This window comes from Rhinatrema bivittatum, chromosome 5 (genome assembly GCF_901001135.1).
Source record: "Rhinatrema bivittatum chromosome 5, aRhiBiv1.1, whole genome shotgun sequence".
NCBI classification, from domain to species: domain Eukaryota; kingdom Metazoa; phylum Chordata; class Amphibia; order Gymnophiona; family Rhinatrematidae; genus Rhinatrema; species Rhinatrema bivittatum.
In genome coordinates, this window is record NC_042619.1 from 181,150,586 (window position 1) to 181,163,154 (window position 12,569).

Sequence of the window (12,569 nt, forward strand, 5' to 3'; positions counted from 1 at the left end):
AGTAAATGAAGCAATATGGAGTGTTCTGAAAACCTACCCTTTTGGCAGCCCTGAATTTTTGAATACTTTGAGCTCTGCTGAGAATTTGTTTTCCAAGGAAAATATTTGGAAAGCGTAATGTTAGTCACTAAAAGTTCCCGACAGATGCCGAGGCAGCCGGAAACCGTTGTTTATTCATAGAGTCTTCTCCCCCCCATGGCGTTAAATGATCCAAACGCTCAAGCAAAAACTTCAAGGGATGTCTTGGGCTGTGACATACGTCAACAGTGAGCCGCGTAGGGACCAGTAATACTGACCGGCAGAGCGCATGCTCAGCCCCGCGCGGCTAAACCAGGACAACTTTACACAGTTGCGGAGGTGGGGGGAGAGGTAAACTCGCGAGCTACAATTGCGGGGGTGGGGTGGGGAGGGGGGGAAAGAGAGGGAGATGCGCGAGCTGAGCTGAGATTGGCTGCTGTTGCCGTAGAACATCTCCGTGGCGCGCGTTCTCTCCGTCACCCGGCTCGTGGAGAGGCAGCTGTCGGCGACTAACGTTGCCCGCTCAGCCTGCTGGGAACCGAGTGTGCGGAGAAAAGGAGGAGGGAATTAGCTGCTGAGGGCGGAGTTTGCGTGGCCACCGCCTCCAGGGAGTCGCAGCGGCAGTGAGAGGAGCAGGCGACACAGAATATCCGGCAGTCGCGTTCGTCTTCCTGCTGTCTCGCAGGGGAGAGGGAGCCGGGACCTCGGGAGAGACTGCGGGGGGGACAGTGTCAGGGGGGAGCGGCTATAGTAGAAGCGTGATTCCCGGCGGGATCAGCTGAAGCCGCGTCTCCTCGGCCTTGCCAGTACTGTCTGTTTTTTCTCGGGGGCTGGAGCCTTCCTCTGCGTTATGGATCTCCACCAGGCAGTCAGCCGCTACCAAATGGTAAGAGCCTCGCTGCAGCGGTATTCTCGGTCCATGCAAGCGGCAGTAGAGTTCTGTGGATTCCCGCAGATATATTCCGTAGCTTGCCTTGGGATTCATACCTATCGTCGCTACCTACCAAAACGTACATTTGAATTCAGAGTTTGCAGTTGGTTTTCTTAGGATTTTGCTGAGTGGGCGTACATTTTAAAGCTAATATATAAAGCGTTGAAGAGCTATAGACTGCACTCGTATGTGGGAAGCATTGTTTAGTAATGCGGTTGTGTGGCGAGCATTCAGGGAGGGGGCTGTCGGGTTTGTGTGTTTTTAGTGCGGGGGTCGGTCGGGCTGAGGGGCTTTCTTGTGTCTGAGAGAAACGGGGCAGACTTTTATATCTAACGTAAAGGCTGTGGGGTGTCTGTTCCTTTCTGAGCGTGTTGAGCACCTCATGTATCCCTGGCTTCCCTTGACTGAAGCTCTTTTTGACAAGAGCTGAGAGAAAAGGTATTCGAGGAGGATTTCCTCTTCTTAGTAGGGAAGTTGGATTGGTTTCGTATAGTAAGGATGCTATGTTCTGCCAGTAGGGATTCCAAATGGATGTTTTGCACATACAATGACAGGAATAGACCTCCTGTAAAGTCAGGGTACGCTGAGCAAGATCTCAGTTTCTCACAGTTCCTGCTAGAGCTTTTCTTAATACTTGTGCCAAAAGGAAGCTACCATTTAGGATGTCTGGGTTTTCCATGTGCCATGATGTGTCTTCCTTTTATGCTTTGGAAACTTAACAGCTCTGGGTTACTGGTGTACTAAATTTGTTTGTTTCCAGGCTGCATTCACCGTTATGTCCTTTCACAGTTTGCTTTGAGCCTGAGATTGTAATGTGTGTGGCAGTGGCCAAGAAAGCAGATAGAATGCTTGAAATTATTAGGACAGAAATGGAGAATAAAACTAAAACAGATAATCTCATAATACATCTGTATCGCTGAAGTTATGACCACACCTTGAGTATTGTGTGCAGTTTTGATCACTGCATCTCAAAAAAAGATATAGCAGCATTAGAAAAAATACAGAGAAGAGTGACCAAAACGATAAAAGGAATGGAAGGATTCCCCTATGAGGGTTAGGGCGCTTCATTTTCTAGAAGAGATGGCTGAGGGGGAAGAACATGCCATACTGGGTCAGTTCAAGGGTCCATCAGGCCCAGCATCCTGTTTCCAGGAATGGAGTGGAATGGGTAAACCTAAATCGGTTGTTTACTTTTTCAAAAGTACAAGGGTTAGGGGGATATTCAATGAAGTAAACCCTAATTACTTGCTTCCATACACCCTAATTATTACCATCATGAAGGAAATCAAAGTCTTCCATCATAAGAACATAAGATTTGCCATACTGAGTCAGACCAAAAGTCCATCAAGCCCAGTATCTTACTTCCAATAGTGGCCAATCCAGGTCACAAGTACCTGGCAGGATCCTAAAATGTCAATAGATTCCATGCTTTTTATCCCAAGGATAAGCAGTGGATTTCCCCAAGTCCACCTTAATAACGGTTTATGGCCTTTTCTTCCAGAACTTAGTCCAAACGTTTTTTTAAACCCAGCCCACGAAAAGCTTTCAACGCATCCTCCGGCAACAAGTTATGAGTTTAATTATGCATTGAATAATAAATAAATATTCTCTTCCATTTGTCTTAAATATATCACCTAGTTACTTCATTGAATATCACCTAGATATGGAAGCAAGTAAGAAAATACTATAGATGTATTAGTATAACTGGACACAGAATTGGTTGAGTTCTACTAGTGATAACAGACTTAAGATAGGAAGGAGCATGGTTTTCAGTTCTGCCTGTCTCCTGTGGTGCTCAGTATTTCTGTTGAGGAAGGGGCACTAGAATATCTGATATATCAAATTGACAAACTAAAGAGTCCCAAATCATTGGAACTGAATAGTATTTACCCCAGAAGTGTGAAATAATTCAAACATGAAATTACAAACTTGTTGCTAGTAAACTGTGATCTGTCTCTTAAAATGGCCAGATGTAACAGAGCTGTTGTCTTAAGAGCTGATAATTTCTTTGCATATTTCTTTTTTTATTGTTCTTAACTCATTAGCTCATGGGGAAATGCAAAGGAAAGGCTTGTACTTTTGCCTCCTTTTGTTGGCTCTATTGATATATTTTTGTCAGACTTGCAGTGGTGGTTCATCTGGAGAGCCCTTGAGAGGTGTCACTGGGCTTTTCGGTAGAGGAAGGTATACTACCCACATCCCTTGATGCACAAGCATATTATCTCACTCCACAGCTGGGACTTGAGAACAAGAAAGATGGAGAATGACATCTGTCTTGATGCAGCTTGATGACATCATGAGCTGGGCTGATTTGGTCCCTGAGAGTCATCAAGCTGAACTTTAAGTGGTGACTACAAGTCCTGGAAGTGAAGTGGGGACAGTTGCAGAGTGTTTGGAGGTGCTGCCTGTTGGACATGGAGTGGGAGGAGAATTTAAGAAGATCTGATTTGCTTTGGGAAGGGAGACTGTTCAACTAACAACCTCTCCTGTGGGACACCAGTATCACTAGTATCAACAAGCTTCATCCAGGTTTGTTTTAACTAAGTGTAAAGTAATCATGGAAGGAATTTGGGTGACTGTTGTGACTTTGTCATCACAAATGGGGCAACCTTTTGTCCCAACAGTAAAATCTTTCTTCAAAAATTGTGAAATGATGTAAGTAGAAGCTGGACATTGTGGAAGCCAAATTGAATGCTTTGCAGGAATCTGGGGGCTCCCTCACTAAGGGACATATTTCTTCTAAAAATAAAGTTGAAATGTTAGAATGTTGTTGGAGGAATATTTGGCTTATACATTTTTCTAGAAAATATTTAGTGTCACCTTTTGGATCTGCTAAAGTATTTAGTGGAGGTACTTGGGTGTCAAGGCATTTTCTGGCATCTTATCTCAACAGCACCACCTTTTTATATAAAGAAAACTGAAGAAATTGGTTTAAAAGATTCTTTACCCAAACTTCCTTTGACATATTGGATTTGATGGCTTGTTTTTGGAAAAGTCAGTGGATGAAGACGTTTGGTGTGGTTCTAGACTCTAAGATTTGCCTTTTGTTTCTCTCTTAATATGGAAATCACAGTTCAAAAAGAAAAGCCCAAGTTTTTCAAGTTTTTGCACAAAGAAAACAAAAATCTAATATCTCCTTTCCAGAACTCTACCAGGGGAGAAATCAATTTCCCTTTTTTTAATATGGAGATATAAACATTTCCCCAATGTGGCAAGGGCAACCCAGACCAAAAGGAAAAGATATCTATTGATGAGACCCAGAGTTCTACAGATATGGGAGTATTGTAGTTAAACTTTCTATGTAAACATGTAATTAAATACAGAAATATAAGTATATTTTCTATTACAAGCTGTCTCATTTGCTAAATGTTTGTGACAGACAGTTTTGAAGATCTTTCTCCATTCTTTATCCTCCTTCTCCAAGAAACTGGCTAACATAAGTCAATGGAATTGTAATCCTAAATTTCCTCAGTATTCGGGCAGGTCACTCCCCACGATTGGGTTATGTACCTCTGCCAGCAGATAGAAATGTAGCAAAAACTGACGTCACAGCCATTAGTCCCGCCCCCAACATCAGCCCACCAGTATTCTCTGTCTCCAGCAGATGGTAAAGAAGAAAAGAAAGAAGTTTGAAATGAGATATCGGAAAGGTGAGACGTCTATATAGCTCCATCTGCCTCCTGAGGTAATACCGTGCAGTCCCTTCCAAAGAGTGCCTTCAGTCCGGTAGCCTTAGTGGTGTGGACCTAAATTTTCATTAGCGGTTGCAGGCCGAGAGAGGCTCAGTGGAGAAGGCTTTTGCTCTCTCCCCGCAAAGCCAGGATCTGTTCTGCTCTCAGCCAGGAAGGGCTGAACTCAGGTAAAAGTTGTTGGTTTTTGTTTTTTTTTTTGGTTTTGTTTTTAAGTTAAAAGGAAAAAAACAGCAAAAAAAAAAGCAGGCGACAGGGTCTGTTTCCTCTGTGTTTAGTTGTCCCGCTCAAGTCTCTGGGGAGTTATGTGAGGTAGTGCAGGCATGGTGGTTGAGTAACCGTTTGGCTAGGCCCCACTTCCAGGCTTCTCCCTTTTTGGCGTGTGGTAGGCCACAAGGTAATTTTGTGTGTTTTTTGCGGTGGGCTGTTGGCATGTGCCTGTGCAGCCATTTGTGTCTCTGTTTGGGTGTTCTTCCTTCTAGATGAACATCTTGTGCGTCCAGCTTGGGTGTTTTCCTTAGTGTCTGTACTGGGCACCTAGTTTGGGCATCTAGTTGGACAAGTGGCCTAGGTGCGTGTGCTTGGACACACTTTTTTTTTTTGTGGGTCCATTTTGAGCGCGGCATATACACATGGGTACGCTAGGCGCAGCCTTTACCAGTCTGCACACTTGCAACCATGGTGTTCGCAGCGAAGAAGCCTAAACGCTTAGCTGTTTGGATTGCATGCCACATAAGTCATTCAGCCGGAGCTTTCTTTAAGCCTGTGTCAGTGCTGCCTGGATACTCAGACTTACCTCCTTCTGATTTTGCTGGCGAGGGTCCATCTTCTGAGTCTGAGGGGAATGGGATTAAGGGTAAAACAGTGGTGTCCCTTCCCTTGATCGATCTATGGGTCGATTCTTCAGGGGACACTAGCTCTCAGGATATCAGGTTTGAGCCTCTGGGGCCTGGACTGGACCTGTCCTCCTTTTTCCTGGGTGGAATTCTTCCACGGATTGTAGACGTTTCTACAGGGCCAGTCTTTTGAATTGGCAGTACCTCCTAAGGCAGGTCCATGCGCTCCGAACTCCTTCATCTGTCTCCATGGTCAAGCACCGTGGTACAGTGTGGTCTGACGAGGCTTGAATGTAAGTGGATCAGGATGATACCAATGATGGTGGTGGCTCTCCTGCTGAAGAATGGGATATTCCCCTAGATTTGGAGCCATATAGAACTCTTCTCAGTTTCTTTCATAGAGATGAGTTGCAGAGCTTTATCCCTGACCTTGAAGTTCCCTGAAGTGGCATGGATTGACTCCTTGGAGATGCAGGAGAAGTATCCCATTTTGGTCACCCTTTCCCCTCCTGGATGCAATCTAGGAGTTGATTGATCTGGAATGGAGTGCACCAGAGGCATCCTTTAAAGGAGGACACATCTTTTCAGATTTATACTCCGTGAATCCGCAGGCTAGAGAGCAGTTGCATTTCACTAAGGTGGATGCCTTGCTGTGTTCTATCATGAAACATACCACCATCTCAGTAGAGGGAGATGCATCACTGAAGGATGGTCAAGATTACCACTTGGCTGTGAGGGTTAGGGAGGATGCCGCGTTTGCATGGGTGGTATTGATTGGCTCGCTGGCAGCCTTCCTCCCTTTACGAGATTAGCTTTGGTGCATCCCAGGCATGGTGATTGACCTGCCCGAATGCTGAGGAAGGAGAAATTACTACCTACCTGATAATTTCCTTTCCTCTAGTAAGGAAAGGTCAATCCTGTTTAAATTTGTGGTTAGTCTGTCTTCGGGTGAGCTATGCAGAGTATAATTCCTGCTGTTTGTTGAAAACTGGTAAGTGGCTTCTCTAGCCCTTACTTTACAAAATATGTTCCTTCTTTTGGCTGAGCTCAGAGTTCCGGTTGCTTGGGAAGCCTGAATGGTTGATTGTTAATAATGTTCAAGTATATTCAGTTTTGTCCACAATTTTGGCGTTTCCAGAAAATACTGATGGGCTGATGTTAAAACCTTTTACTTCATCAAGATAATTTTCGCACAGTTCTCCAAACCTTAGTTTTTTTTCTGGCATTGATTACAGTAATGCCCTATTACTCGGCATCCCGACTGGTACTCTTAGACCTCTATAACTCTTACAAAATGCAACTGCCAGATTGTTAACTGATGTGAGAAAATTTGACTACTTAACATCTATATTAAGTCCATTACACTGGCTCCCTATTAAATCAAGAATTCAGAATACCGTGTTTACTACATAAATACCTGAACAATGATAAAACAGAATGGCTGAATGCCATTATTTATATTTATACCTCTCAAAGAAATCTAAGATTCTCTAATAAAGGCCTCCTTGAAATACCGTCAGTACGTACAGCTCACCTCAGTGAGGTCAGAGATAGGGCCATATTGACTGCTGGACCGAAGCTCTGGAACTCAATTCCTACAGCGCTGAGAACTCAGATGTCCTGGCATTTAGAAAACAATTTAAAAACTTGGTTATTCAAGAAGGTGTGTTAAAGTTATATCTGGTTATCAAAGGAGAAAAACAACCCCCCCCCCCCCCCCCCCCATATATTTGGGAGGATAATATGAAGGCACTTAATTTAAACAAAATCAGAAAAAAAAATAACTACCGTATATTCTTTTATGTTCTGTTTTACAATCTTATTCTAAAAGTATAAATATATTTTATGGCTCCTTTTTAATTTTTGTTCATTTTATACATTTGTAAACAGTCATGATTGTTTTCAGAAATACAGTATATAAAAGTTTTAAATTAATAAAAGTAAATATGACCATGATGTCAGCTTTTCTCTCTCTATCTGCTGACAGAAGTGCATAATCCACTCATGGGGATTGACCTGTCCTTACTAAAGGAAAGGAAATTATCAGGTAAATAGTAATTTCTATCTTTCTTTCTGCCTTTCTTTCTTTCTCCCAGCAAGGAATGTAAATATGAAACTAAAAAAACCAGCCACAGTACCTGAAGACTGAAGGGGTAGCCAATGTAATGCCAATTTTCTTTTTTTTTTTTCTAAAAGGATTCCAGGAGTGATTTGAGAAACTATAAACCAGTGAGTGTGACCAAATTGGGTCAAAAGCTATTCTTAAAAGCAAACTTGCTGGCCATATAAATAAATCTGGCTTAATGGGGAAGAATCAACAAGATGTTTGTAAAGCGAAATCTTGACTCACCATTACATTTTTACCTTACTATTAGATTCTGTTAAAGGTGGAAACAAACATACACACAAAGGTATCCAGCTGGTAGTATTTTTGGTTTTTCAGAAGGTGTTTGACAATCTCCACTGAAAGACTCTTCCGGAAATTACAAAGTCATGGGTTAGGAAGCAGTGTCCTATTGTGGACTGGTAGCTGGTTAAAAGTCAGGCAATGGAGAAGGACTAAATAGCTTTCTAAACGTCAAAAGATCAATAGAAGAGCACCCCAGGAACCTGTACTGGGATTTCTTCTATTTAACGTATTTATAAATGATTTAGAAAAGGGAACAACGTGATAGGTGGTTAGATTTGCATTATTAAAAGTTGTTAAAACTGCTGCAGATTGTGAGACTAAGATACTGGGTATCTAAATGGAAAATTAAATTAATGTGGCAAATGCTAAGTGATGCACTTAAGGAAAATTATCCTAATTAAGTTACAAAATTCTGGGTTACATATTAATAGGAAAAGGATCTCAGAGTCCTTGTAGACAATTTGTTGACTGCTACCACTCAGTGTGCAGTAGTGGTCACAAAAGCAGATAAGAATAATATATTTGATATTCCTTTTCAAAATTTCTTTGTGCAAGTCTGGTCTCTCTATCTCATAAAATACATAGTGGAACTAGAAAAGGTATAAAGAAGGGTAAGAAAAATGATAAAGGGTAAGGAATGGCTCTTATGAGGTAAGGATAAACAGGTTGGGGCTTTTAGGTTGGAAAAGAGACATCTGAGAAGGGATGTAAAAAAGTATAAAATTATGAATGGGGGGTGCAACAGGTAAATAGGAAATGGCTTATTACCCTTTCAAATAATACTAAAATAAGGGGACATGCCATGAAACTAACAACCAGTGCTATTTTAAACAAATTGTAGAAAGTAATGCACAAATGCTCGTAGTTTGGGCAATAAAATCCCAGATCTGTAAACCCTAATGGTGGAGGCGGACTTGGATATTGTTGCTGTCACGGAGACGTGGGTCACGGAATCTCATGATTGGGATACGGCAATACCGGGCTATAACTTATTAAGAGAGGACAGGAAAGGGGGAGGAGTGACTCTTTATATCAGAAACAATATCCAAGCATCTGAGCTGCAAGGAAGATGGGGCAAAGAAGAAGCACTATGGGCTGACCTAAAAAAAGATGATGGGGCATCCGTTTTTATTTGTGGTTTACAGGCCTCCAAATCAAATGGAAGAGCTTGACAAAGATCTGGTTGAAGACATCCAAAAGAAGGGAGAAGTGGTGATTGTTGGAGATTTTAATCTGCCGGATGTAGACTGGAGAATCTCTTTTGCAGAATCTAGCAGTGGTAGAGACATAGTGGATGCCCTGCAAGGGGCTCTATTCAAACAAATGGTAATGGAACCCATGAGGGAGGGAGCTCTACTCTATTTAGTTCTCACTATTGGAGCTAATGTCTCTAATGTCCAGGTAGGTGCCCACCTCAGCACCAGTGATCATCATATGGTATGGTTTCATATCACAAATAGGATACGGAAAAGAAACACGAAGACCCGAGTTTTGCAGTTCAAAAACATGGACTTTGAGGAAATGGGGAAGTACCTGGAGGAAGAACTAGAAGGCTGGGAGAACAAGAGAGATGTGGAACAACAGTGGACCAAACTAAAAGGAGTAATTACCAAGGCAACTAATCTATATGTTAGGTTTTATTTTTCTCTTGCTTTGCTTTTCTTTACTTTTCTATCTGGTTCTCAAAGGTGGTGGCTGACAAAATAAAAGCTAAAAGAACAGCGTTCAAGAAATATAAAAAATCCCAAAGAGAGGAGCACAAGGAAGAATATCTGGTGGAACTGAGGTAGATGCGGAAAGCAATCAAGAAAGCGAAAATTCAAGCGGAAGAAAGGATTGCCAAAGAGGTAAAGCGAGGTGACAAAACATTTTTCAGATACATCAGTGAAAGGAGAAAAGTCCAAAGTGGTATACTGAAATTGAAAGGTGAAAAGGATCAATGGGTGGAGACAGATGAAGAAATGGAAGAAATATTAAACGAATACTTCAGTTTGGGATTCACTAAAGAAGACCTCTGAGAAGGACAGACACTAGTTAAAACAAGAAACTGGAGGGAAGTGGAATGGATGAAACTCCGTTTACGGAAGAGAATGTATGGGAAGAGCTAGGAAAGTGAAGGTGGACAAAGCCATGGGGCCTGATGAGGTTCATCCCAGGATACTGAGGGAGCTCAGAGATGTACTGGCGGCTCCGCTGTGTGACCTGTTCAGTAGTTCCCTGGAAATGGGAGTGGTGCCGAGTGATTGGAGAAGAGCAACGGTGGTCCCGCTTCACAAGAGCGGGAGCAGAGAGGAGGCTGGAAACTACAGGCCGGTTAGCCTCACTTCGGTGGTGGGAAAAGTATTGGAGTCGCTGCTGAAGGAAAGAATAGTGAACTATCTACAAGCAGCAGAATTGATGGACCAGAGGCAGCATGGTTTCACCATGGTCTGACAGGGAAGGTCCTGTCAGACAAATCTGATCAACTTTTTTGATTGGGTGACTAAGGAATTGGATCGAGGAAGAGCCCTCGATGTCATCTACTTGGATTTTAGCAACGCTTTTGATACGGTCCCACACAGGAAGCTTGTGAATAAAACAAGAAGCTTGGGTGTGAGTGCCAAGGTGGTGGCCTGGATAGCAAACTGGTTGAAGGACAGAAGACAGTGTGTTATGGTAAATGGAACTTACTCTAAAGAGAGCGGTAATGGGCAGAGTGCTGCAAGGGTCGGTGTTGGGACCGGACCTGTCCAATATCTTTGTGAGCGACATCGCGGACAGGATAGAACGTAAGGTTTGTCTATTTGCGGATGGTACTAAGATCTGCAACAGAGTGGACATGCCAGAAGGAGTGGAGAGAAAGGAAGCTCAAAGACTGGTCGAAGTTAAGGCAGCTGAGATTCAATGCCAAGAAGTGCAGAGTCATGCATATGGGCTGTGGAAATCTGAAAGAATTGTATTCGATGGGGGGTGAAGGGCTGATGTGCATGGAGCAGGAGAGAGACCTGGGGGTGATAGTGTCTAACAATCTGAAGTTGGCGAAACAGTGTGACAGTGTGACAAGGTGATAGCTAAAGCCAGAAGAATGCTGGGCTGCATAGTGAGAGGCATTTTGAGTAAGAAAAGGGAAGTAACTATTCCATTGTACAGGTCCTTGGTGAGCCCTCACCTGGAGTACTGTGCTCAGTTCTGGAGATCGTATCTCCGAAGGGACAGAGACAGGATGGAGGCTGTCCAGAGAAGGGCGACCAAAAAGGTGGATGGTCTTCATCGAATGACTTATGAGCAGAAACTGAAGAATCTAAATATGTATACCCTGGAGGAAAGGAGGAGCAGGGGTGATATGATACAGATGTTCAGATACTTGAAAGGTTTTAATGATCCAAAGTCAACGACAAACCTTTTCTGTTGGAAAAAAATCAGCAGAACCAGGGGTCACGATTTAAAACGCCAGGGAGGAAGACTCAGAACAAATGTCAGGAAGTGTTTCTTCACGGAGAGGGTAGTGGATGCCTGGAATGCCCTTCCGGAGGAAGTGGTGAAGACCAAAACTGTGAAGGATTTCAAAGGGGCTTGGGATAAACACTGTGAATCCATAAAGCCTGGAGAATGGGAATGAATAGAAGAGATATGGGGGTGGCTTGCGGGAATGACTGCTACCACCTGGTGATTAATACCCTTATTCAATAAACATTCACATGGTTAATGAGACTCCAACGGCAAGAGGAAATGTGGAAAAGAGGATTTGCATTCAGGCAACAACCAACAAGGTAGCACAGTCTGGGTAAACAAATAAGTGTAGGAGTAGCTTGCTTATTGTGACGGTTTCTACCTCTAACAAATTAAGACTGATACTTCACTTTGAATGCATATCCAGTGCAACTCACTGCTTCAATGGCAGGGGGAATGAAGAAATAGGATTTACATCCAGCCAACATGTAACAAGGCATTGATCTGAGCAGTATGAGTATACAGACATCTGGGTAACTTGCTCGATATGACGGTTACTGCCCTCAACAATTAAGCCTTATACTTCATTTTGATACAGCTCCAACACTGCTCTCTGCATCAATGGTGGGGGTGGAAGGAATTTAGAATCAAAAAGTTACCAATAAGGGCCCTGAACTCAGCAGTCGGAGTAACAGATAAGTATGAGAAAATAAGTATGAAAGCTTGCTGGGCAGACTGGATGGGCCTATTGGTTGTCTTCTGCCATCATTTCTATGTTTCTATGTAATTTTTCACTTGGTGAACAATCAAGCTGTGGAATCTGTTTCCAGAGGATATGGTCAAGGTGACTGGCATAGTGAGGTTTAAAAAAAGGTTTGGATAAGTTCTTGGAGGAAAAGTCCATAACGCATTAATAAGATAGACTTGGGAAAGCCTTCTCTTATTCCTAGGAGTGAGCCGAAGGACCTTATGAAATTAGGAGAGTGAACAACTATATAGCAGATGAAATTTAACGTAGGAAAGTGCAAAGTGATATAAGAACATGCCATACTGGGTCAGACCAAGGGTCCATCAAGCCCAGCATCCTGTTTCCAATAGTGGCCAGTCCAGGCCATAAGAACCTGGTAAATACCCCAAAACTAAGTCTATCCCATGTTACCATTGCTAGTAATAGCAGTGGCTATTTATAAGTCAGCTTAATAGCAGGTAATGGGCTTCTCCTCCAAGAACTTATCCAATCCTTTTTTTAAACCCAG

General features: G+C 42.9%; 1 protein-coding gene across 1 annotated transcript in view; it reads left to right on the forward strand.

Moving 5' to 3' along the window:
- The first annotated feature begins 454 nt into the window (after window positions 1–454).
- The window catches only part of NDFIP2 (Nedd4 family interacting protein 2), a 254,226-nt gene continuing 242,111 nt past the window's right edge, over window positions 455–12,569 (forward strand). The window contains exon 1 of the mRNA XM_029603057.1: window positions 455–904. Within this exon, the coding sequence (XP_029458917.1) occupies window positions 869–904 (36 nt within the window). The 5' untranslated portion in view covers window positions 455–868. The remainder of the gene's footprint in view (window positions 905–12,569) is intronic.